A 27,646-nucleotide genomic window follows, 5' to 3' on the forward strand; every position below is an offset into this window, starting at 1 on the left:
CCAAAGCATATCACTGGATAATTTTTTTCCTTTTAAAGAAAAAAAATGAAAACGGGGAAATAATTGGGGGGAAAATTTGGGAAAAAAAAATGTGCAGCTAAATTTTAAAAGTGAGTAAAAGTAAAGGGGTGTCCCCCAAAACGGGGCCCCTTTTTTTTGTTTTTACTGGTTTATAATGGGGATTATGATAGTAGCGGTAATATCTGCAAGGTAACAATTAGTAAATTTTAGTTTCTTGCTTAACAGAGAAAACGATATTAAATATTTCCTTTGTAATAAAGAAACAATATTACAGTTTCAAAGTGCTAAATCATTTTTTTTCCTCTTTGAAGTCCGACCGATTAGAATAGTCTGAAATAAGCATAAACAATTACCGTAATCCAAACATATTGCATATAACATTTGCTGAATTGGTGTTGAATATACAGATTGTTCCCCATTTGCCTAAAACATTATTAACTTCGACTCTTCCATGATATGGTCCATTTGTACCGGCAAGACGCAATCCAGATATAGGCATGGTATACCCTGTAAAATGATTTTAAACATCTGAGAGTATAACTTTTCGTTTACAACAACTGCTTTTTATTTAAATGTTATTTATATGTAACAAGATATTATTGATCAAGATCAATAACTTCTGAAAAAATCATGTATACAATTTCTGTTAAATGCAGCATTCAGCAAACCTATAAAATTCTAGAATTGAATCTCAAATATACAAATTTAATTCTGTATTATTCCAGTGCAAAGAATGGCAATGGCATTAACCATACATCTAAATTGATATTTAAGTAAAAGAAAAAATGGAAACTTTAAAGAACTTTCAAAGCATAAAATGGAGTTTGTTCATGGACGGTTATAGTACGTTCAGGCTATCGTCTTTTCATACGGCGGTAATCATGGAACTTTTTATATGACATGTTCGTGCCATTCCATGAAAATTCCATTCAAATGGTACACAATTAAAAGAATGTGTGAGCCCTTAACGTAAAAACTATGGACTCAACTAAATAAAATAGATTTTTAAAGGAGATCTGTGGTTATGTCACCGGCATATAATTGATAAGACGTCAAAAACCAGTTTTAAAAGCAGGCTACATATCCAAAGACTGAATAGAGAAATTGGCTAGAATTATTCATGTATATTCTGGCTATTATTGTAAAGTGCAATGAGATTTTAGTTTTTTCCTAAAGTACTATTCGTCAAATATTTAATATGATATATTTAATGATAACAACATCATACACCAGAGTAAAGAGAAAAAATGAAAATAAAATAATTACCTGTACAGTAGACTCCTGCACTATATGGGGACAAGCAATCATTATCTACATTGTAAGAACAGTTGTTGATATGTGGTTCATTTCCATTGCATTGAAGATTTGAAATAAAAAACCGGATGTCGTCCTTTGGTTGTAAGTAAACTTGATTTGCACTGTTAAAAAAGGATATACACATATTAATTTCTATAAAAAGTGTACATTATATTCCTGAATCATTCGTTTGATATATAAACGCAGATATAACAATACATTATTAAATGTTCTTTAAGAAAAAAACAGAAAACAGTGCACATCTGACTTATAAATGTCACAAAACCACATTGTTAGTCAAGTTTTTAAGTTTTTTGTCCAAAAATAATCTTTAAAAATATCAAAGGAAAAGTGCCATTTTTGCATTTTTCTCTTACATGGTTTTCTAGGTCTATGTATAAAACTCAAAAAAGTAACTTAGTTTCATATAGTGTATTTAATATTCAATCATCACTATGTCTTATTGTATAAATGTAACAAAAGCATACAATTTGAATGGTTTTAGACTTGGTCAAAGTGGGTGGGGTAAATTTATCCGACAATTGTAATACAAAATTTGCAAAGGCAAGTAATATTCATTTCGTTCACCGTGTATATCCAGTAACGCAGGATTGTGCAAATAACGCAGGAATTGTGCAAAAATAGTGCAGAATTGTGCAATTTAGTGGCTTAAAGGAGTACCTCGATGTGTAAATGGACCCGTATTTTTTATTGTTCACTAAAATGGAAGAAATGAATTAGCGCATACGGCTTCTGACACATAATTCTTTAAACCTCATCAAAAAAATGTCCATTGAAATGTTTATCATTCGTGAAAATGACGACCTGACTAGCGCACTGATTTCGATTTTTAGTTTCGTTGATATCTTTAACTACAATAACGTACATATTTCATTATGATTTTTTATATTCGGTGTACCCTTTAAATTTTTCAATCTACTCGTGTCATATTACACTTAATATAGCAGATAAAACGTTATTGAGACCTTTTTTACGAGGTAACACCGAATTCGTGTATGAAACATTGTAGTAACGGTGTTTATCTCATTAAAACTAGCTAATTCTTATTTAACCAGCTTCCCTCTATTGTTATAGGACACTTGTAATTTGTCAAATGTCATAGGTATACCGAATATTAAAAAATAATGGCTAAATGTGTTCATATTTATTTTACGAAAGACATAACTTTCCTTCAAAACGGTAATCAGTTTGTCTTTTTCACGAATGATCTAAAGAAGTAAACATATTTTTGAAAAAAAAAAAAAATTGTAATGCTTGATAAAGTATAATGTTGTCGGAGCCGTATGCGCGAAACTTTTTCTTTAAATTTTATTTAGAGTAAAATATTTTGGTTCGTTTACTGACTGTTTTAAAACGTATGGCAAAAATATTGCACAGATTCGGCGTTACTTTTACACAATCCTGCGTTACTGGATATGCACGTGTCAAGCTTTGGTTTCACTTATGAGATTTTTATCGATATTCTGAGCGGTATTTGTGATTATAAGTTAAGAATCGCTATACTCCTGGTCTTGCTACACTGCTAAGACTAACTACAGTATTGGACTTGCTGCAGTATTGGACTTGCTGCAGTATTGGACTTGCTGCAGTATTGGACTTGCTGCAATATTGGACTAGTAACGCTTCTTAGACTTGCTGCACTCCTAAGACTTGCTGCACTATTATACTTGCTGCCCTTCTTGGACTTGCTGCGCTCCTTAGACTCCCTGCGCTTCTTGGACTTGCTGCACTATTAGACTTGCTGCACTATTGGACTTGCTGTGCTTCTTTGACTTGCTGCGCTCTATTAGACTTGCTGCGCTTCTTGGACTTGCCGCACTATTAGACTTGTTGCACTATTGGACTTGCTGCGCTTCTTGGACTTGCTGCGCTTCTTAGACTTGCTGCGCTTCTTAGACTTACTGCGCTCATTGGACTTGCTGCGTTTCTTGGACTTGCTGCGCTCCTTAGACTTGCTGCGCTTATTGGACTTGCTGCGCTCCTTAGACTTGCTGCGCTCCTTAGACTTGCTGCGCTTATTGGACTTGCTGCGCTCCTTAGACTTGTTTCTTTTCTGGGAAGCGGACCGTTCTAAGACTTGCTTCTTTACCGGGAAGCGGACCGTTGCTTAGGCTCAATTCTTCACTAGAAAGACGACCGACCGTTTTCTAGACTTGCTGCTTTATTCGGTTCCTTCGCTGGACCTGCTCACCAACAAGGAGACTTGCTGAAAATAAGCTTTCTGACAATATATAGAGGATATTTGTTTGTTTTGCATGTAAGATTGAAATATAATTTCACTGAGTGAACACCAGATGCAATATTTTCACGAGTTGCGTAGCCACGAGTGAAAATATAATAGCTGGTGTTCACGAATGAAATATATTTCAATCTTATATGTTAAACAAATAAATTTTCTTTTTATTTCATGCTTTTTTTTAGTGATTTTAGTATTTTTTTGGTGATTTTTCCGCGTAACGTCGCGCATTCTCCTTTTTGACGTCATCACATCATGACGTCACACCATCAATTTTGAAATATAGTTCTGTTAAATTTCTCTACATTTTTAAAATGATGCATGGTAACATCGACTTTCTTTTCCTAAAGAAGCAAAATTTACGCATGACGACATTTATGTCTGCCTGTTATTCCATTTGGTTATGATTTTCTTTTCATCCGCATTCAAATATAGTTCGGCTACAGTGAAAATTATATTTTATAAATTTCACTACTAGTGGTTTATCAGAATATAATCATCTGATATATTACAATAAAACACTGGAAAGCATGAAATAAATGAAACTCGAAATTCGAAATCAATTTTTTTTATTTTTTTTTTTATTTCCAATTTCATTTCATATAAATACACAACGCGCGAACCGGATGGAACGCCACAATTGTGACGTCACGTCAAGACAAAAAATAATACAAAATGGCGGACATTTGTGTTTCTTTTCATAAATAAAATGGCTATTTTGACACACGGTGTTTTTGCTTTTTTTTTTCTTATGCAAATATTCACTGTAAAAGTATTTTATTGTATTTAGGTATTTTTGCCTTCTTTCAGGTCTAGGGGGTGTGCTAAAATATCAATAATTGCAGATACAATTATTTGTATACATTCAGTTATAAAATGTGTTTGCATGATATTAGTTGTTTCAATTTTCTTAACATAAATTGTACAGAAAGAAGACTGAATATACATCAACGAAACATATGTTAGATAAAATTATGCCTGCACATGAGTGAAATAATGTATATTTATGAATACAATTATTTCCTGAACAATTTAGACTTGCTAAAAGCTTGTAACAGAATGATTCAAAGTTATATTTACTTTCACATCATTGTAACCAAGTATAATCGAATTAGTACTATCCATTTCTAATAGCTTATGAAGAAATGATATTTTAAAAATATACAAAAATTTAGGCGACTGATACACCATATTATCTATGTGTGGTGAAATAGGTTTCAACAATATCGCATGACCCACATAACTTATGATTTGAAATATAAAGTAAATGTACATATACTTTATTTTCCCCATTAAACAATAGAGAATTGATGACCTTAAACCACTCATAAGATTGCAAAGGGCTATAATTCTTTAATACTTAAGTGCACTATCTATTTTTACAGGGGCGTAGCTTGAAAGAAATCAAGGTGTAGGCACTTGTTTTAGCGGGGTTCGGGGGCATGCTCTCTACATTGCCATAGCTGCATTCTGGGGTATGTTAAGGCATGTTCTGAAGGAAGAGTATTACTAATTTTGCTGAGTTTTGGTTACATTTTCTCCATCAATTTAAAGATGAGCATATTTATATCACTAACTCAACGCAAAGCTATTGTGACATTTTGGCAAAAAGAGCTTTTTTCCGTATATAGTTTTGGGGTAACAATATATGAATCAAAAACTATACATTTAAAGAGAACAAATTTATGCAAATTTTAAGCAATCATCAAAATTTCAAATTCAAAATCAGGTTGTTTAAATATATGATAAGAAATAATGAAAACAAAGATCAACAAGATCGAACGTCATTAACTTAATGCACCTCTATACACCGGGCAGTTGGTATTTAAATACCAATTGAGGATGAAATATCTAATGTCACACATACATACATACATTTTCTCAATAAGAGTTTATGCTCCCATAATTCATGAATGAAAGCCGTAGTGAATATAGAACATAGAATAGACTGTTTACGTGAAAGCAAACATATGAAGAGAGTAAAGACAAGCAAACTTACACCTCCAATACGTTACCTACAGTAATGTAAGAAAAAGAATTCCGAAAAACTTTTATTATCAAACATTTTTGTAATTTCAATGAACTTTTTCGCGCGAAGTAGTGTCAGATTGTTAAAAAATCTATTTCACAATTGTAAGAATTACTATCAGTGTGAATGAACTCGGCATGTCAGATCGGTCATATTCATTTACATGTACATGTTTAAGAACTAAAAATCGGATATTTTCAATCATGTTTTTCCTTTCACTCTTCATTTCTTCTAATATTTCTCCATAAGTTACCTAAGTCTCTCTATAGTGATAATTCAACAATCAATTATTCTCTTATTTTTTCGCTGTACAATAAAAGAGCTTACATCTATCCCCAACATTTTGTATCTTTATTTTGCTAGAGAGGTATTGTTTTAGATGTTTTCCAATCCAATCTGAATTACATTGTTGTGAAATGTTTATAAATGTTACTTTATGTGCAATTTAATGAATAATAAAGTTTCATTAAAGTATAAATTAAAAAAAAGAAAGAAATTGCATTGCTAGCTTTATAAGCAAACTCTCCACAACTACGCTAATTAATGCAGATTTTGATGAGAATTCGAACACATTACTTGTATATATTATATAAAATTAAAATACATTTTTAAAATGTAATAACACAAATTATGTTCCACGTTACATCAAATCGACTTATGCGCAAGATTTGACGGAGATGCAATTTGAACAGAATAATGTACAAATAATTAAATCATGAATACCTTAAGAAAGGAAGAGAATATAAAAGACAAGATGTCTAGGCTTCATTCGAACTCATCAGTTGTATAAAACTAGCACTACCGATATCTGAATATGGCCGATCATTGCCGTGCATACTTATAATATTTTAATTATATTTTGAATCGAAGCGACCAAAAACTTCTATATTGTCAAAAACTTCATCCGTCTCTGAAAGGTTTTACCAGAGAGCAACTTAATAACACGGCAACACTTTCGTTATGAAATAAAACTCGATATAAAGAGTATAAAATTCGATTCAAATAAGCAAAGTGACAGGTCATTTTCTAATATTAGGACCTGCACATCTACTGCCCTTACCCTTAAATTTTTATCGAATTTTTGTAATAATTTAATTTTTCATTTTTGAGGAAAAAGTGTAGGAACGTGCCTACAGTGAAGCTACGCCACTAAAGTCTAGTCTAAGATCATATATGGAGTATCGTTTTCACCAAATATAGCCATGATTTATAAAGTATTTGAAAAGAAACATGCCCAAGAACTAGGCTCTCACAACTTTTCACACAAGAAGACTAATATATAACTATTTTCCAAAAAGAGTGCACTGTTGTTTTGGAAAAGATTTTTAATATATAAGACAATGTAAACTAAGTGACATCCTAGGGGAAGCCATTTTGGACTGCAGGAGCATGATTTAAAGTTTTTAAAGACTTGTAAAGGGAGTCACATTAAAGTCTTTTTTTACTACAATGCCTAGAGCTTAGAAAGTCAAGATATAACATTGCCATGTAGAGAAGACCTCTTTTAAAGTTACATAAAATGCTTTCGAAATTTGCAAAGGTAAGTTGTAATACTCTACAAATATTTGATAAATTATGGACAAGATCGTTAAAATTTGCCAAGCACCAGAGGTCACTAAGTTTATATGCATTCTTATAATACTGCACATTTGTAACGTCATTTTTCATTGGATAATTGTGACGTCTATATAGTTTTATATACACGGCTGCTGTCGATTCATGAAGAAATCTTACTTTTTCTTTAAAAATAATGCTTGCTGTATTATAAATTCGTTATAAAGAGTGTTGAAAGGGTATATGACCATATATTAAAGGCTGTTTGCAAAGAGCTGTTTACAAATAGTCGTTTATATAGGGTCATATAACCTGTCAACGATCTTTATAACTAATAATATATGAAAATGGTTATTTAAGTCCTCTTTTGTGAATTTGTTTTAGAAACTAAATATTGGGCATGTTTTTTTAAAAGCAACCTGATATAAATATTACACAAATCATGTGTGTTTTGACGTAATTGACACGCCCGAAATGATCTTGTTACCTACCTAACTTTATTAAAGAATTGTGACATTTTTCTAACAATCATTTTTAGTTGAGTGGTCCAAGAACATCATTACCTTCTAAAAGAAACAAAATGAGATATGATTACTTAGTTATGGAACACTTAGTTTATATCCTCACTTAACAAAAAAACCTGCATGCAAGCCAAGCCATACCTTTCTCATCACATTGATGATGTGATGTGGCAATAGCCTTATTTTTACTATGTATGTTCAGAATCAAATAAAAAAAACATTATCTCATTTTCTTGGCCTTTAAACCATGTTTATATAATAAATATGACATTGGGAAGGAGTAAAAATATGCGTTCATGAACTACCTTTATACCTTTGATTCATGTAAATGTTTGCAATTTAAAGCATGTTTAGTTGATTTATTATGATTTATTGTCTTCTTATATATCTTTACAATTAACAATTGATATATAATATAAAATATATTGAAACAAGAATTATTATGCAACCAAATTTAATAACTGAATGGTATACACATGTTTGTATGTGCATTTCTTGTCCACCCATTTGACCCGAAGGAAGACCAAAATACCTTCATCCGATAAAAAGTAATTTTTAAGTTGGAACATTGCTTTACTAATTCATAGAAAAGTAAAGAAAGGCAAAGAAATAGAATGGACTTTCCTGTGTATAATTTTTGTTGTTTTTCTATTTCAATTATCAAATAAAATTATCCCACCCACTTTCACAAAATATATAACCTACAGATTTTATTGTTTTCTTACATTTTACAATAGACACATGGCATTAATGGAATGCCAAATACAGTATAAGAAACAAAGTAACCTTTTAAAGTGTGTACATTAATTTAGAAAATCAAATTTGAGAAATATGCAAAAGTTGGAATATTTTTTAATGATATTTTTAAAGATATTTTTTAGACAAAAACTTTTAAAATGGTTATTCTTATTAAGATCAACATATAATTTGATTATCTCTGATATGTTTAAACATTTTCTTATCATAATAAACAATATTTGTGCAACAAATTTTACCATTAAAATGATATAACACTTTTGCACAAAATTGGCGCAAAATTGTGTAAAATTTAAATTGTTAAAAAGGGAGAAACTATATGCATGCTTTGGTGTAAGTTTCAGGTCTGTACAAACAATTGGAATGAATGAGCTATTATTAACGTCAAATGGATATGGCGGCCATTTTGAAAATGGCGGCCATCTTGAATGAGCAGAGATATTTTTGGCCGACTTCACTTTTGAAATCTACATGGTCAAAGATGATTTCCTGAATGTTTCATGCTTGTATCACCATTTACACTATTTTATCATTTTCCCGCCCCACAAATGAAACATCTTAATACCACACTGGCCATAGCTTCCACAGGAGCGCCGAGTCAAACGCTGTGGTGGTGAATATGGGGAACGTTTATAAGTCGTGGCCACGAGAAGAAATAAAACTGAAAATGTCACCTCTATGCAACAGTATTCCACAGGGGGGTGCGTTTCGAAAAAGTAGCCTCTTTTAAGGCTAATTTATAATTATATTTTTATGATTTCACAGTATAATTATAAAATGTATTTCTATTTATATTTCAGCAATGCACTCAAAGTCATATTGAAATAAAAAAAACTACATTTTGTAAATTAAATGACTTAAAAGATACAATATGATAAGAAACGTACTGTAATCCGTACTGTATTCCATAATTATAATATAATGATTCGATACGGAACATTAATCCGAACATACGACAAATGACGTTCGCCTCTGCAATAGTAAAGTTGTGGCTACAAATAGTTAACCGAATATCATCAACTTTAATTTCAACACGACCCTCGTAGTATGGACTATATTCGTGAAGACCATGAGGACCATATCCGATAAGCATCATATCCCGTATTTCTAACGGATTAGCTATAATTAAAATATTTTATATAAATATAACAGCTCTGGCAGATAGTCTTTTAAATGATTTTGTATTTTTTTTTGTACCAAAGTAAAATATATTTCTATGACATGCCATATTGTGAACTAAAATCAACACAGAAATGAAATAACTTTATGTGTAGATGGTGATAATAGCCTTTATTTTAAATTTTTGGTCAGTCATCATTTTGTAATTGAACTTAAAAAATCCAATTGCTTTATGATTCTTATTATTATAAATATGTATCGTATATTGACATAAATTTTAAATAAGATAAGCAGTATAAGTAACGTACAATATTTTGATGAACATTTGTCATTTTGCAACCAAGTCCCATTCGCAAGACAATCAAATGTTATTTGTTCTGGTTGATAGCCAACGCCGCACTTTGCAGTCAGTACAGTACCATTAAAAGAATCAAAAGATCCATATTGTATTGTCGGTTTACCACAAGCTGTAATTATAAACAAAATAATATTAAGTTTTCTATGGATGTTAAGTTTTGATTATGAAAATCAGAAAAATTGTATTCCTTCATCGGGATCAATGGCTACAGTTAAAGGCTAAAAAATTGCAGACTTTGTTTGTTTGGGATTGTTCGTAAGAAAAAACAATGAAAAGTGAAATATCTCTCATGATCCCTAGCAAAGGCTTAAAACGGTATTCAATCCTCAAAATGGTATTCATTCCTCAACACTTAAAGTTATAGAATAAATAATCCTGAAGGATCAGATAAATGTAACACAGACTGAAATTCCTAAGGTTCAAGATAAAAAATGTAATCAAGTCAATAAAAACAAATCATGTCATGAGCAATTCCAAAACTATTCCAGAATCTTTTGTTTTGAATGCTTAAGATTTAAAAAAAAGAGGGTGGTGAATAAATCTTCATTATGAATGGTGGTTCTCGATGCATTTTTAGGTGCACACTTTGACCCTGAGTATTACATATTGCAGCAGTGATCCAGTCTCTAATTACCCATAATCATTGTGTGTCAATTTCTCATATTTTATTTTTCATATCCCTTAAGCCCATTACCCACTCTCCATACTCACGATAGATTATTGATTAAATTTCTGCCTGAACTTTGTTTTTAAACTAGCCAACTCACACATTAGGGAAGGTAGCAATCCGTGCAAATGGCATGATGTTAGAGAATGACCCATCGACGGTGTTTGCCTTTACCGGTATTTTCTATGTTCAGATTCAATCTAAGAGGCTCTTAAATTTTAACATTTATCGCCATTTTCAAAAAAATTATCTATTTTAAATATATGTAAAATTTTGTTATTTTTGAAAAGCATTCTTATTATTATAAATATGTATCGTATATTGACATAAATTTTAAATAAGATAAGCAGTATAAGTAACGTACAATATTTTGATGAACATTTGTCATTTTGCAACCAAGTCCCATTCGCAAGACAATCAAATGTTATTTTTTCTGGTTGATAGCCAACGCCGCACTTTGCAGTCAGTACAGTACCATTAAAAGAATCAAAAGATCCATATTGTATTGTCGGTTTACCACAAGCTGTAATTATAAACAAAATAATATTAAGTTTTCTATGGATGTTAAGTTTTGATTATGAAAATCAGAAAAATTGTATTCCTTCATCGGGATCAATGGCTACAGTTAAAGGCTAAAAAATTGCAGACTTTGTTTGTTTGGGATTGTTCGTAAGAAAAACAATGAAAAGTGAAATATCTCTCATGATCCCTAGCAAAGGCTTAAAACGGTATTCAATCCTCAAAATGGTATTCATGCCTCAACACTTAAAGTTATGGAATAAATAATCCTGAAGGATCAGATAAATGTAACACAGACTGAAATTCCTAAGGTTCAAGATAAAAAATGTAATCAAGTCAATAAAAACAAATCATGTCATGAGCAATTCCAAAACTATTCCAGAATCTTTTGTTTTGAATGCTTAAGATTTAAATAAAAAGAGGGTGGTGAATAAATCTTCATTATGAATGGTGGTTCTCGATGCATTTTCAGGTGCACATTTTGACCCTGAGTATTACATATTGCAGCAGTGATCCAGTCTCTAATTACCCATAATCATTGTGTGTCAATTTCTCATATTTTATTTTTCATATCCCTTAAGCCCATTACCCACTCTCCATACTCACGATAGATTATTGATTAAATTTCTGCCTGAACTTTGTTTTTAAACTAGCCAACTCACGCATTAGGGAAGGTAGCAATCCGTGCAAATGGCATGATGTTAGAGAATGATCCATCGACGGTGTTTGCCTTTACCGGTATTTTCTATGTTCAGATTCAATCTAAGAGGCTCTTAAATTTTAACATTTATCGCCATTTTCAAAAACATTATCTATTTTAAATATATGTGAAATTTTGTTATTTTTGAAAGGCATTCTGCTGAATACAATATATACAAGTAAGTTAATTCATCACCATAATTATAATGGACCTCAGCAAGCCACGTTATATGTGTTTTGGTTGAAAATAAATGTAAATTGTTTATGTTTGAAAATACATGTAATACTATTTATCAATGACGTAGAACAAAAAGAAAAAGAAGATGCATATAATGCTTACGTGTACACACTAATGAAACATCATAATTGTGAGAGCAATAGTCTCGTCTTGGGGGTAGAAAACTACATTGATTTATATGAGTATTTGCAGAAGAACACCTTATAACACCGATGTATATATCACCTGTTCCTTGTCCGTAAACATAAGGATTTGGAAAGTAGTGTGTCAATCTACAATTCAATACATCTTATTTTTATAATCATAGTAACTGAAGTACTTAAAACAAGTACATATAATTCAGTGTAGTTGGAATAACTATATCCGTCGGCGAACAGCCGTAAAATTAAATTCAATCCCAACTATTCGTTGGTTAGCTTTAAGGATGGTTCCCATATATGTTACCTGAACAATTGCTCCATAATTGATGTTAATACTCGGAAGAAAGATTTTAAAGTAGGAAATACTATTTTTGAAACACGTTTAACAAAAAAACATATTTCTTACACGTCAAAAGACGCTGTAATCACATTTTATTTTATTTCTGTAATTGTAACTTTGTCGATGTTTTATCACGGCTGCCTTAATTTTCGATTGAGCGAAGAAATCCTTAAAAATAATTCTAACTTCCTTCTATAAGGCATTTCTCCCTATCTTTGGATTACAAAGACTTTTGTTACAAAGAACTACCATATTTAAATGCTTTATACTACTTACAACATGTTGTATTGTAGTATAGAACATTCATATTTACTATGATGCAGATGTACTTACGTTAAATCCATTGATTTACATAAAGTATCGGCATCATATTGTCCGATCTTTCTACTGCAAACAGTTCCCCAGCCATCAGCAATTTTAACTTCAACTCGACCGTCATATGGACCTGTTCCTCCGACAAGCCTAACTTCTGTTATATTATAAGGATATTCTAAAACAAAACAAAACGTCCGTACAGAAATTGCAGGAATGATGTTTAGTTGAGCTCGAACGCAATAACATCAGTGTCATTCAAGTTAACTTGTTTATTATTTGATTATTTTAGTGAAAATACTGAATTTGAGCCGAGTTATAAGCCATAAAACAATAAGCATATAATAAATTTATGTAGATTTACAAATTTACGAAATGGGTGCAATGAAATCAGTTTTGTACTCAGCAATGTAAAATGACCTCTTTTTAACACCACAAGTTCTTCAAAAGAGAAAACTTGCCAAATGAATTATTGTCAATAAATGAGAGTTTTAACCAACTAGAATTTAAATGCTAAAAATCGTCTAAAAATATCAAATTAGTGTTTTTTTAATACTATGATGTCCTGTGAGGTTTGGTGTGTAAACTTAAGAAAATTCTGCATTTTGAATCATGATAACATTTTGGCACAAAAGATAGAAACTCTCAAAGGGTCATGTTTTATATAGTTTATTGATCTGTATTGATTTTTTCAAAAATACATTTACGCACCAATTTGTTTTTTATATATTGACAAAGTTTGTACGAATACGTTACAGTTCGTTTATTTTGCATCTACTTATTGCTTTTAGATAAACCATATATAGTAATGTTCTGGAATAGTTGCACACTTTAACACCTGTTGCGTTAACAAATTGTGTATACTATGTTTTCATACGTTTTGAATAAAGCCATTTAAGCGGATAATCTTTTGACGATAAGCAACTGTAACGGGTAAAAACGTATTTTAAGTCTGAACGCGAAAAATCATTACAGTATTGAAAATTGAGAAAAATCGTTGTAGGTGTTTTCGGTAAAAATAGCCCTGGTTCTGAGAAAAGAAAAAGTGTATACGTATCAATACGCTATAGCATTTCGCTGTATAATGGACCAGGTGTCCAAATGATACGGAGTGGGTTAAATATGATTTTCTGGACTATTAAAAGAAAAACACGAAGCTAAATGTTTAAGATTTGATCAAATACTGGTAGTGATTTTCAAATAGGAAGATCATATTGTGTAAACGCTGAAAAGTACGTTGTTTCGTTTGGACAATCGTGATTTTTTTCGTCCTTAACCGCGGTTTTCATCATGGAACCATTGTAAAACGCGTGTATGGACGAAATAAAAAATCACAATCATTGTTCAAACGGAAAATCGTAAAAAACATGTCTGGTTTTGATGAATAGGACATAGATATCAGCTAAGTTATTAAAAATACATCATTCAATGTCTAATGCAGTGGACAAAAATGATAAAAAGCATTAGATTAATAAACCCTGATTATTGTATTAAAGATAAGAAAAAAGAGACTTAGATGAATAATCTACAACTTAAAAAAATATTTTCAAATATACTCCAAAACATACGTTTACAATTGAAATTATAGAAAGAAAGTCTCATTATTTTGCAACTCTGTCAAATTAATTTCTCTCTTCAGCTAATTTCATTGCAATTGTATGTTATAGCTCCTATACAGAAAACTATGTAGTCATACAAACAAAACCATTTACAGAACTTACTACACTCAACGTCGATTGGATATATACTCGAACACGTTTGACGAACATCGTATAAACATTCGTTTATGTGATCCTCCGTTCCTATACAATCAAGATTGTCTAAATGATAAAGGTTTGAAGTGCTTGTTAACTGATTCCAAGAATCGTATCTGAAGTAGCTGAAATCGAAATAATAAAGGCACTTGCATATCATATATGTCCCATGAATGACATCTTCTGATGTTCATAATTACATTTGTATAATTATCATACCTTTATGAAACTCTAAATGTTGCGTATTTCATGTATTTATTTTTTTTTTGGAAGGGGGTCTTTAAAGTTTAAAGATATTTAACACTGGTTTGAATCATAGTTAATAATTTACGTTCGCTAATTACAAATTCAATTTGATCCTATACAATATAGTATATTTTTAGTATATATTACTTAAATCCGAGCATCCTGCATATCACTTTTGCATTGCTGCTTTCAAAGCTGTTACGACAAATCTGTCCCCAAGTGCCATTGACCTTCAGCTCGACAATACCATCAGTTAGACCTATACCACTGACAAGCCGTAGGCCAGTAATGTTCAAGGGATACCCTGTAAAGAATCATGTTATCTATGGGTGGATTTTTACATTTCAATATTAACAAAAAATACGGCGATTCTATTTCGCGCATGTGCAAAACAATTAGGGCTGTCTGTCAGTATCATAAAAATTTATTTAACATTCTGACCTAATCCATACAGTTTATTTTGTATTCAATTCATCTGATGTTAAACATATAAATGGATGTAAATGCAACCTTTTATTTAAGCGTTTAAATGTCAGCTAACCTTATGGATTACATCAGAATTATCTTTAAGAGTAATGTCTTACAATTAACGTGGTTTGATATCAAAACACAAGGTTTTTTTTCTATCAATCATTATGTATCAGAAAAACTATTCAGGTAATTTTCTTAGGTAATTTTCTAAGTGGAAGCAGAAGACTTAGAATTTTAAATATTTATGACAAGTGAATTGCATTATTTTACATATTTGTTACTGTAAGCGGCGTTCTGTATTTAGCTGGTATATATGACTATATGTAATAAAAAGAGCACCGAAACACGAAGCTATCTGATTTGTACGAGGGGGTGTAGCCCACGGGTGTTTATCAGATTGCCGAGTGTTTTGGTGTTCTTCCTCTTTTGAATCAGAGTCAAACATGTATACGATTTAACTCTGACGCATTTTCAACAGAAAGATCTCTAAACTATGATACAAATCAAGCTTAATGTTGGTCTTACCATATTAAATGTACGAAATATCAAACAACGGTAGTGTGTATTTATATGTGCTTGTGATAGCAAAAATGGTTTAGGCGAAAGAAACCACATAAATTCAAGGACAAAACACTTAAAAACGAGATAGATGACAACCCCACTCTCTTTCCCATCGTTTTTTCCTAAAAATATTTCTATTATCATATTCTAAGATAATTAAAGGTTTAAATACATTTTTTTAAGTAGTTTTCAATCTGGTTAATGTCTTTATGTAACCCTAGTATGCACCTTTAAACATAAATCTAATTTTCTAGTTATATTGCAGGGGAAAGACTAAAGAAATGGCGTTGGCGAGGCTATTAAATCGATTGAAGAGAAGCTAACATCTGACATACTCACACAATAAAAGAAAATCAAAATGAATAAATGTATGTCCTTCCTCTTAATGCACAGCACAATCAAGTGCATTTCCGTTAACATAATAAATCCAGAAAACAATTGGTACTTACCAGATGTTGCACACGTAATGTCGTTTGACCATGTTCCATTAGTTTGGCATACACTTGTGTGTGTGTTTGTCTGGTAGCCAGTAACACAAGACGCTGTGAGAACCGAACCATTTGATGATATTAAGTAAATGATTCCATTTTTAATGTCGATTTCCCCACATTCTGTCAATAAAATGAAAAGACCATTCATTGTCACTAACAATTTTATATACGTGTATGTGTTTTATGAACTAGCCTCTCTTGATAGTGTTACTTTCTTATGGTTATGTAATAATATACCTTTTACTTTTCATATTGTTACTAATCATTATAATATGGAAATGATCAGTATACGTTAATAGGAATTTTTTGTAACGGGAAAAGGGAAGAAGTTTAATTGCTTTGTAAATTTATGCACTTGTTGGTCGAAACAGATAATATTTGATATGATTTTTCTAAAGTTTTGGTGACTCCCGATTTTTATTAAAGATAACTAACATTTTCTGAGAACGAATCTGTACCTGTGCAGATTACCCCAATGTCCCGTGAATGAGAACAAAAAGTATTGGGGTCGAAGCGACAATCTCTAAGGTGACTTTCATGTCCATAGCAACGAAACCTTTGAGCAAATACTGGCCCTTTACCTTGCCCATAATGTGCTCCTGTAAAGAATGATGTTGCTCTAAAATGGAAATTAATATTTTAGCATATAAAAAGCCTTTAAAAAAGTTTTATCTAACATTTAAAATGGTTTCCAAAACAAACCTATTGTAACATAAACGGAAATGTTCAGGTCTGTTTAGAATACAAATGCAATATAAGATTGAGACATTTGACAGGAAAAAAAAGTAGGTTACAAAATATGATATGATACAAGAAGATATTGCAATTGTGTTCATGCAATTATCAAAATTTAATCAAGAAAAGATAAAGAATACTTTACTGAATAACTAAAACGTACGACGTAAATAGAAAAGAAAATAGGTGATGAGTTACATATGGAGCTTACACAGGTCTCTGCAGTGGTCTGGAGAGTTTTTAGCTGTCAGTTCCCATCCAAGGAGGAATTGGTTTATTTTTATTACAATTGAAAGAAAAATATACAGTGTGTTTGTTTAACAAAGCGAGGAAGCATATTGATGAGATAATTACAAAATTTAATATAATGAACATACGTCAGATTCAGTGTTCTACATATAACCTTGGCATCATCCATGTCGAAATTGTCATCACAGATTGTTCCCCAAACACCGTCAACCTTGATCTCAACACGTCCGCTAAATGTACTATTGCCATCTACAAGTCTTACTTCAGTAATGTCCAAATAATCGGCACCTGATTATTGATACAAGTGATAATTTTACTTTAAGATGTCTTTAAGTAAATTGTAACAGAATCACCATTGAGTATTTGCAATAATCTACAGGTCTACGAATTTAGCAGCTATAAGTATACGATTCGCAATAGCTAGCATTTGAAATAGTAGTACGCATTATTTTCTTTAAACATTTTCTTTGACGACTAAGTCAAAATATTTTGGATAATGTTAGAGTATATCGTAGGTGATTGATACTTGTAGCTTTCGAATGCGCGCGCCTTTGATAGTTTTTATAGTATAAAATGTTCACTCATTGTCCAAACAAATATTGGAATGAAAAATAAAGAGATCTTTGAATTATGTTCAAAATAGCTTTTCAATGTTTTGTTGAGAAATTGTAATTTCCAAACATTTCTAACTCCATGTCAAACCTGACACGGGCAGAAAACCCATCAAGCAAGAGCATAAACAAACGACAACAATAAAACATAAACAAAATGATAATTAATACAGACATAATTTATTACTTATTTGAAAGTAATTAATTATCAGATACCTGTTGTTGTGTGGATTGACGTCAGCAGAAACAACAGCATAAACGTTATCTTCCACATTTTAGCTGTAAAAAGATACAAATAGATTTTTCTTCTGACTAGTTATACTTTAACTTCACAAACATGCATAGTAACATGAGAATACAGCGTATTTGCATTCAAAGAAAATGGGTCTCATCTACAATATTCACCGGCCAAAATTTACAGCGAATACAGCCTATTTCATTTCAAACATTTACATGTACTATTTATAAATTGAATAATAAAACAGATATGTACTTTTTTAGCTTGTGAATATAATGTGACATGTACTGCAAAATTAATATTGACCTTGGCTATCATATTCACCAGCTAAAAAGTCCATATTTGTATAATATGCTTGTATAATACAAAAGAAAACGACAATGTTCACGCTATGATAAATATATTCAACAGTTAAACGTGTGTATTATAAAAAAATATTGAGTCAGCAAATAAAATATAATTATTTTGTTTTGAAACATTGTCATCTCTTATGTAAAAAAATATTTAAGATATTTTGTTTTGAAACATAGTAATATCTTATAAAAAAATATTTTATATATTTTACATTCTGATGAAACGAAATACCTTTAAGTATCTACTCCATATTCTATATCTCCATCAAAGTTGATCGCCTAATTTATTTGCATTTGTAAATCATATACTTATATACTCAAGTAATGTGCAATTTGTTGCCAAGTGATAGAAAAATATCAACCATTTTATTGGTTGTTGCCAAATGATAAAAACAAAATATTATTGAATAAAAATGTTATATTCAAAGCGGCAGTTCTTTATATTAATATTTGCAATTATAAGTTTCATTGGCACGTAAAAATCCATACAAGTTTTGTTTGTCAAACCCATTTCACATTTCTGATGCGTGGGTAGTTGAAGTCTTTGACTAACACCCGCAAAATTAAGTCTTGCACCAACTAGACAATGAACCATTATACATATTATGATATTGAAGAAGTCTTGTACACTGCATGTTCTTGGTATTCATATTTACTACTTATACACATGACATATGAACGTTATTTATATGGAAAGAAGCACACGTTATCGTGATTTTAATCCCTGTTAGATTTATAAGGTTTTTCAGAAGGAATAACAACATACAAGAAACATGATAACAAAAAGTTAAACAGTACCGAATAACAATACAACATTTATATCTTTTTTTGAATTACGGATTATCAAACAGAATGCAAATAATTGATAAATTTTGAGACTCATGGAATCTGCAGCAACTAAAACCATAATAATGCTTCAATATATAACAAAAACAGGCAAGAACATGCTCAAGCGAACATATTTTTCTTTGGTCTTCTCTTAAACAAGGATGCATGGTACACAATGGCATTGGACCACGGCCCAAAAGAAATTCACATAATCTCCAATTGGAGATAGATATTAACGAGGTATGATCAAAAAGCTCTCGGCCCGATATACTTCTAGCCACTACACTGACATTGACATACAATACGTTGATACCGATATCTTATTGAAGATTACTGACCGATTCACACGCAGTTTTACACAGAAAAAGTCACATAAAACATACTTTGACCGGTAGAGGGGTGTGTCCTTTAGACCTTATGACGAAAGTTGAAATCAGAACCGTCATTAAGTACCTCTGTTACAAAGGTAAGTACTCCAAGGAATCCATGAAGACTTCATGGATACACTTGGGACGGAGTCCCCCTCCTATAGCTCTGTGAAACAAATGGGCTGCTAAATTTAAGAGGGGCAAGGAGAGCATAGGAGATGATAAGCGACTTGGGCGGCAAAAGGAGGCCACCAACGATGAAACTGCCGGAATTGTGGACGATCTGGTCATGTGCGACAGAAGGCGAGATCTACTAGGGAAGTGGGTATAAGCTTTAATTCAGTTCAGGCAATTCTGACTGATGTATATGGCATGTCAAAGGTTTCCACTAGAGGGGTCCCCAGACAGTTGACTGCCGACCAGAAACGGACCATGCTTGACATTTCAAGTTATCTTTTATCTCGCTACGAGGATGAACCTGATTTTATCTACCGGATCGTAACTTAGGATGAAAAATGGGTCCATCATTTCGATCCAGAATCCAAATGAATGAAGTGGAAGCACCCTGGCTCAGCCCCTCCGAAGAAATTCAAGAGGGTGCCATCAGCAGGAAAAATGATGGATTTAATTGTTTGGAATAGTCAAGGGATAATCATGATTGACTTGGGCAAGGTCGTACCACAAACAGTACGTACTATGCAGACAAATTGAGACGTCTGCGTCAAGAAATCGCGTGTAAAAGTAGGGGCAAACCGACTCAATGCGTTCTGCTCCTGCACAACAATGCGCCAGTTCACACACCCCAAGTTGCGATAGCTGCTGCAACTGATTTCAGCTTTAAAATCCTTCCCAACCCCCATTTTCTCTGGACTTGGACTCCTCTTCTACCTGTTTCTGATATTAAACACCAAGCATCGTGGTAGATGTTTTAGAAGCAATGATGGTGTCGTGGAGGCGGTCAATGAGTTCTTGAGGACCAAAATAGAGAGTTCTATTGTGAAAGGTTAAACAAATTTGAGTACAGGTGGGCAAAGTGTATTGATGTAGAGGGCGATTATATTGAAAAGTAAAAGCATTAGTTAGATTCTCTGACTACCGGAAGTACATCGGGCTAAGAAATTTTTCTCGTATATGCTCCACATTTTTTTTACATTTAGAAGTCTATAATAATTCATAGGATATGTTTATTTTGTGCAGTATACTAGATAAAATTTTATATTGGTGAACTGACAAAATACAGTTTTTATTTTACAAAACGCACTTTTATTTATAAAAACTGCTTTGCTTTGAAATGAAACAATATGTCCTTATCACAATGTTTAACTATAAAGAAAAACAACCAAATGCAAATATTTGTTATTGTTATGTTGCTTTGACTTATTTTAGTTATAGCACATTTGGAACGAGAAGATGCAAAAAATATAAGATACGATAAAAAAAATCTTAAATTACAATCATCTCGTGACAAATATGGTAATAGATAACAGTGTTTTTTGCAGTTTAGAATATCTGACTACGGTTCAGCGTTGAGATGTACTTAGTATATATATAAATGTGATAAAACCTTTATGCACTGTTCTCAATGCATCATGTCTATGTCATGTGTTGTGCTTTTATTGTTCAAACACGAATTATTCTTGCTTGGAAATGGAAGAATGAAAAATCACAATACGTTCAGGTATTAGAAAGTAAATTATAAAACAAAATGAAAAAAAAAGAAAAGAAAAAAAGAAGAAAATGCCGAGCAAGAAAATGATGCATCAATAACTCATTTATATCTACTAAATAAGATAATTCTACTACCCGAGACTATTAGAAAGTGTATGCCTTAAAGTGAAAAATGTTTGCCCTTAACCTAGACCGATTGTGAATTTAGAGCGCAAAGAATATTATATTACTGTTGGAGATTATTACTGCAAAAATTGTAAATTCGGCATCATAATCGGGGGTTGATCAGTAATTTATTTCATTTTGCCTCTGTAATCAATTAAATTCAAAACAAAACAGAAGAGAACGTTATTTTCCTTTGATTTGTACATAAATGCAGTACAATATCATGAACCATTGATCAAAATGTATAAACAATACATTTACAATACTTATTTTCAATTAATGAAAACAAAATTTGATATCAAAGTGTTGAGGATAAACTTTTAAACGTCATTTAATTTACATGTTTACATAAAACGGTATAAGTTTTTGTTGATTTGAAATAATGCAATTACTTTGAGAGAGTAATTGGTTGATAACCTAACAAAATTATTTATGGATTAAAACTAAAAATTCCAGAACGAGGCTGGCACACGCGTTCAGAAAAAGTAAAAGGTTTAATTCCTCCTTCCCCTCATGGGGGTTAAAATTTGTCGATATTTTATTATCAAGTCAATAAATATCAATGTCAAAAATATTTGCAAATAGTTTCGACTAAGCCGGTCACAGTAGCCATATTACTGGTAAAATGATAAGCTGATTTACGATGACGATTATTATGTGTCATTGGTTATAATATTGTTGTTGTTTTTGATGATGATGTTTTATTAACGTTGATGAAGGTAAAGACGATGATAATGTTAGTTTACTGTGTAAAGTGTGTAACATATATGGTCAGGCATTTACTACAAAATTGCGGAAACGTATATGGCACGTAAAGACAGCGTCGAATATATCCCTTAATAATGATATATACGTTCCGTGACATATACAGTCCTACAGCGCACAATCGGCCTTTAGGTAGTTCTGTGTTAAATCTGATAGTAATCAATGTCAGTTAAATTGTTATCATAATTACTGAATGAATTTAAGTTGTAATTGATCAATTACAACGAATATAATCAATTCTGGACTGGACAAGGTAATCAATTACATGATGTTAACCGTGTAATTATGCAATCGACAACAAAATAGCGATAAACGATTACCACAGGTCTATCCCAGGTAGATTCATCCAAAAGGACACACATAGGATTTGGTATGTGTACACCACTTGTTTGTCTTCTGCGTACATTTGCGTACGTTCAACGATCATGTTTTGTTGCAAATTTGAAATTATTTCGTAATTCAAAAATAAAATGTATATTCAGTACAGATATTGCGATATTTTGTTTCAGTTTTTGTCAACTAAAAGGACACTTGAAAATATAAAGTTTGAAAAGAAGACAACCGTTGGACTTCGGCCAAATTGAAGCTGCGATACAGGTACAGTATACATTCTTTCTTTATCTATTTAAAAGCTTAAGATGGCAGTAAAAGCAACTGTTAAGAGTCTTGTCGGATACACAAGTTATTTTAAACTATACTGTTTCTTGGGAATAAGTTAATTAGCTAATACAAAATAACGTGAATATTTCACAAGAAGACTGTATCCTGGAAAACATTGAATAAAATTAAACATCAAAATGTCTTTGAGTCCTTTTTTAGTTAAAGTGGTGTAAAATGCTATTTTGAATGCACAAAATGGACATGAAAATTAAAAGCAACGGCAAAAATCCTTACTGTAATCCATTAGCGGTCTCGTTAAGCTTATATAATTATCAAATGTCGGTTCTTATACCTGTTTTCATATTTATGTGTATGTGTGTCTTCTTTTGTTTGAGTAGCTTGAAGGAGAAATGTAACGGTGTTTTTATTTTTGGTTTTTGTTTTCGTTATATATATTTTCCTTGCATTGCAGACTGGCGTTTCCGTTAGTTGTACCCATGCTAGAAATTTCATCTGGCATGAAGGATGCAGGATGCCAGATAAATCGGCTTCCATACAACAATGTCATTTAAGCGCATATTATGAAGGAACCGCGCTAAATTGACGTCATTTCGGTGCATTTTAGAAGGTAAATAAATGCTTAAGATGACATGATTTCGCCGCTGTTATTAAAGTTGTAAGAAAATAGTTATAGATGATGAAATTAATTTCCACGAACAAATATCTTATTGAGGTAAGCCAATTTAAATGTGAAATAATATGACAGAATATGCAAGAAAAAATATCTGACATATGGTTCGGATCGGAATATCTGTCCCTCGGGAACCTGCCCATGGGCGGTAACTCGACAAGCCTCGTTACTGCCCCAATGAGCGATGTCACCTTCGGGACATATATTTCAATCTGAACCGCAACACATGGCAGATATCATTAATAGATCACATTTATGTCATTGTTGCTCTTTATCTTTAATCTCCAATTTGAACAACAAGGAAGTGGACTAAATCTTGGGTGTCGTTCTATGTCACGCCGACTGCTTTCAAGATATGGAATTTTAGTTGGAAGGTAAGCTTAATTGTGACTTTTTAATCTTCATTTGTAATTAATTTCAACTTATTTAAGTCCTTACTGGGCCTTTGTTGGTGCAAGGCTTTGTATGCTTAAAAACTACGATCATGAGTTATAGATAAACATTATCACCGTCACAAAGCGTCACCGTATGAATTGACCGTTTATTTATATGGACTATAAGTACGATTTTAAGTTATAAAGGTATTTATACGTGTTAAAAATAATTTTTAAAAGTCCCTTAGTAACATCAAAAAAGTCTCCAACCTTTATAAAAATCAGCTCAAATTCGGTCTTAGATTAGACAACATTTAGTGATACATTGTACATTGAATTAAACGCCTGCTGATGGAGCGTAAAAAAGTGTAACTGAGGACTCCATATTCATGTCAATAGCTAGACATGTATATCATATGATAATGTCCTTTTTGAAAGCTAAAGCTGTTGCGCGATTTTTTACGTACACGGTTACGTTCAATACATGATAGTGATACCACAGTTCCGTCGCTTAAGTTGAATAATGAATTTTCACTTGTATTTAGTACAAAATGATAGCAGCTATCATCGAGCCAGTTTTCAGCCGATGTAATATTCTAACAACCTTTTTTACTGATACGATGACCTGTATACTCGTATACATATACTAAAAGATAAATAGAATGGTTTCTTACGTCAAAGGTTTTACTCGAGTACTCAGTCCTCATGTTATAATATGAGGGAAGAAGGCAAACAGGACATTAGACCCTGTCTCTTATTTTTTCGAAATCGACAACAACGAAACTAACTAAAACAACAAAAAACTTGTTATACAATATGTTCCATGTACGGGAACTTTCTGACTGGGAAAAACAAATACTGTCTATTTAGAAATACTACTCAAAATTTGCTAATGGTCACTTTTTCTACTTCTGTGTATTTTTAATAAATGTGATAATTGATGAAAAAGAATTAAATATAATTAGTAAGGAATTGACATTTAATAAAATAATGCCAACGAAAGTGTTCCTTGACGAGTACCTTTTGCGGAAAGAGTGTGCTGAAAGAAAATCAAAATTATGGAGATCATAATTATAGTGCACTTAAAAAATCTCGCAAATCAGGAAATGGTTAGCGTAGGTTGTTTAATACCGAGTGTGGTGTCCGCGGGCATAAATTACGGCCTGGCATCTGCGGACCTTGTAATGAGGAATCTGGCCCCATTCCTCTATGATCGCATGTCTTAGCTCCTGAACTGTTGTTGGTTGTACGTGGGGTAATAAATGCCTTTCTGCAGCATATCCCAAGCATGCTAAATTGGATTTTAATCTGTGGACCTCGCTGACCAATACATGCGGACTATAGTTGCCTCCTCAAGATATTGCTTTGTGACGTGGGTGTTGTCATCAATAAAAATGAAATCAGGGCCGACTGCACCAGAGCACGTGCGTACATGGACGTCTAAGTTTTCACTGACGTACATTACTGCCGTCAGTGTACTGTTTTTCAATGATGTGTAGGTTTGTTTTCCCCTGAGCGCTTATACCCGCGCACACCATGACTGAACACCCGCCAAAACAATCGTGTTCTGCAACGCATGCTGGAGCTAACCGTTCATTTGAACTTCCCCAAACACTACCCCGTCTGTCGTGCAGTTCACACAAAACCTTGGCTCATCAGTGAAGAGGACCGGGGTCCAATAATTAACTGACCATGTGACATGAGTCTGCGCCCATTGTAAACGCTCTTGAATATGGCGTTGTGTCAAAGAAATGCGAATTGCTGGCCTCCGTAACCTAAAACCAGCATCACGCAACCTGTCTCTAACAGTTTGTGTGCTTACACGCACACCAGTTGCATTCTGGAAGTCGTTACGTAATATAGAAGCGTTGGAGAACCGTTGGCGCCTGGCCTGATAGACAATAAACGGCTCTGGGCTTGAGTCGTTGAAAGTTCCCGACCTCCGGCGTGGCCCTGCAAGACATTTCTAGCCATTTGGAATCGGTTCCACATCCTGGAGACAACGCTCTGGGATACCCAAAGGACAAAGCACGGGAAACGTGTCTTTGTTAACGGTCAGCCTCCAACATTCCAATACCCCTGTTAATTTCATCTTCACTAAGACGACGTCTAACCTGTCGCTTTGCCATAGTTTATTATTTTCGAAGACAGTTTTACAATAAAACAAGAGAGAGAAGTCTTGCTGCTTGTACACGTTTAAGTGAAAGCACATGGCCCAAAACACCAAAACTACATGAGTATGCTTATCGTGCAAGGTGTACATGACAAATCGATTACTTAAGTACACAATTATGAAGTCCTCGTACAGGTGTATCGTTAGCGGAAAATTGACTTTAAGATGATGATAATAGGACTGGAATATGCAATGTCAAAAAGGTGATCCTTAGCAAATTTTGAGTTGTTTATAATGTTTGCCATGGTAAGACTCAAACTTGGGCCCTTCAGCCGAAAACCGTAACCGAAATAAGTAAATTTTTGCACAACATTAATTTTTTCATTATTATATAAGAACCCAACAGCCCAGAATTGAAAACCATTGTAACAGTCTTATCAACTTTAACAGTAAGTGCCAATTACAATATTTGTTTAATTTGTTAAGAAGTACTTGTAAATATGAAAATAACAGACTTGATTTTGTAGGATTTGTAAGCGCAAATAAAAGAGATTTCCCACATGGGGAAAATCTTTAAAAAGTAGTCAGTGTGAAATTATATTTGGATAATTTTCACTGTTAACAATTATCAAATATAATGTTCACGGATAAATCAGTACACAATATTTTAGCAAAAAATAAAGAAAGATCTCCTTCAAAGATAAATTTGCCTTTTTAAATGAATACATTAAATGTAAAATAAGAATTCAATTATATCTAAAAACGTACTTTATGCATTCATACTAGTAGTAAAAGCGAAGGGGATTTTTCTTCAACGCGTATGAATAAAATTGATTTATCGGTTAAAAATTCTGAAAACGTAATACATGTACCACTAATATTTTCGAAATTTTAAATGAATTAGAGAAATAAAATTAAACATACCTTGCGAGCTGACATGAGCTCTATCTTATCTAGTGCACGAATTATCAACAGTTTGTTTATCATACAAATATATAAGAAGCATCAAGCGAATGCAAATGTTTTTTTCCCTCCAGGTCAACCTCTTTTATATGGGAGAATGTAGGAGGGGTGATGAAAAATATCGCGGAAAGATGCTTCCTATTTCTTTTCTTAACACATGATATTCGTGAAAATTCTACTGAGTGGAGATTAATTTCATACAAGCATTTATCATTCCTTGCTCAATTTACACATTTGATTACAAAATTACACGCCTTTAGAAAAGTACTCGTCTTAAAAAAACATTTTCAAAGTTGACGCCAACAAAATATTGTATGTCGACTCAGACTATGGGCTTGTGAACAAATCTGCGGATATTTTTCTGCTTTTCAAATCCTTAATTTAAACGTTGAAATTTGGTATTACCGGACATTCCGAGACTGCTATATTTTCAATTATGAAGCATTGATAATTGGAAGATAAATAACAACAAAATTAAGAGAATCCAGATTACCATAAACAACACCATGCATATCATGCTGCTCGATCTTGCGTATGGACGTATGGAAAGACATTTTACAACAAGCAGACGACACA

General features: G+C 32.4%; 1 protein-coding gene across 1 annotated transcript; it reads right to left on the reverse strand.

The window, feature by feature from the left end:
- Window positions 1-370: 370 nt before the first annotated feature.
- On the reverse strand, window positions 371-27,157 carry LOC132746589 (scavenger receptor cysteine-rich type 1 protein M130-like). Its single transcript, XM_060735789.1, has 13 exons — window positions 27,032-27,157; window positions 18,161-18,223; window positions 17,462-17,621; window positions 16,808-16,968; window positions 16,308-16,469; window positions 14,974-15,130; window positions 14,548-14,705; window positions 12,848-13,004; window positions 12,137-12,306; window positions 10,943-11,101; window positions 10,015-10,020; window positions 9,389-9,553; window positions 371-528 (listed from the first exon to the last, which is right to left on the reverse strand). Exons 2-13 carry the CDS (start codon window positions 18,216-18,218, stop codon window positions 371-373), a joined length of 1,671 nt encoding a protein of 556 aa, XP_060591772.1. The 5' UTR covers window positions 18,219-18,223; window positions 27,032-27,157.
- Window positions 27,158-27,646: the final 489 nt, after the last annotated feature.

The sequence above is a fragment of the Ruditapes philippinarum genome, unplaced genomic scaffold (assembly GCF_026571515.1).
Source record: "Ruditapes philippinarum isolate M1 unplaced genomic scaffold, ASM2657151v2 ctg226_1_1_1_1, whole genome shotgun sequence".
Taxonomy (NCBI): Eukaryota; Metazoa; Mollusca; class Bivalvia; order Venerida; family Veneridae; genus Ruditapes; species Ruditapes philippinarum.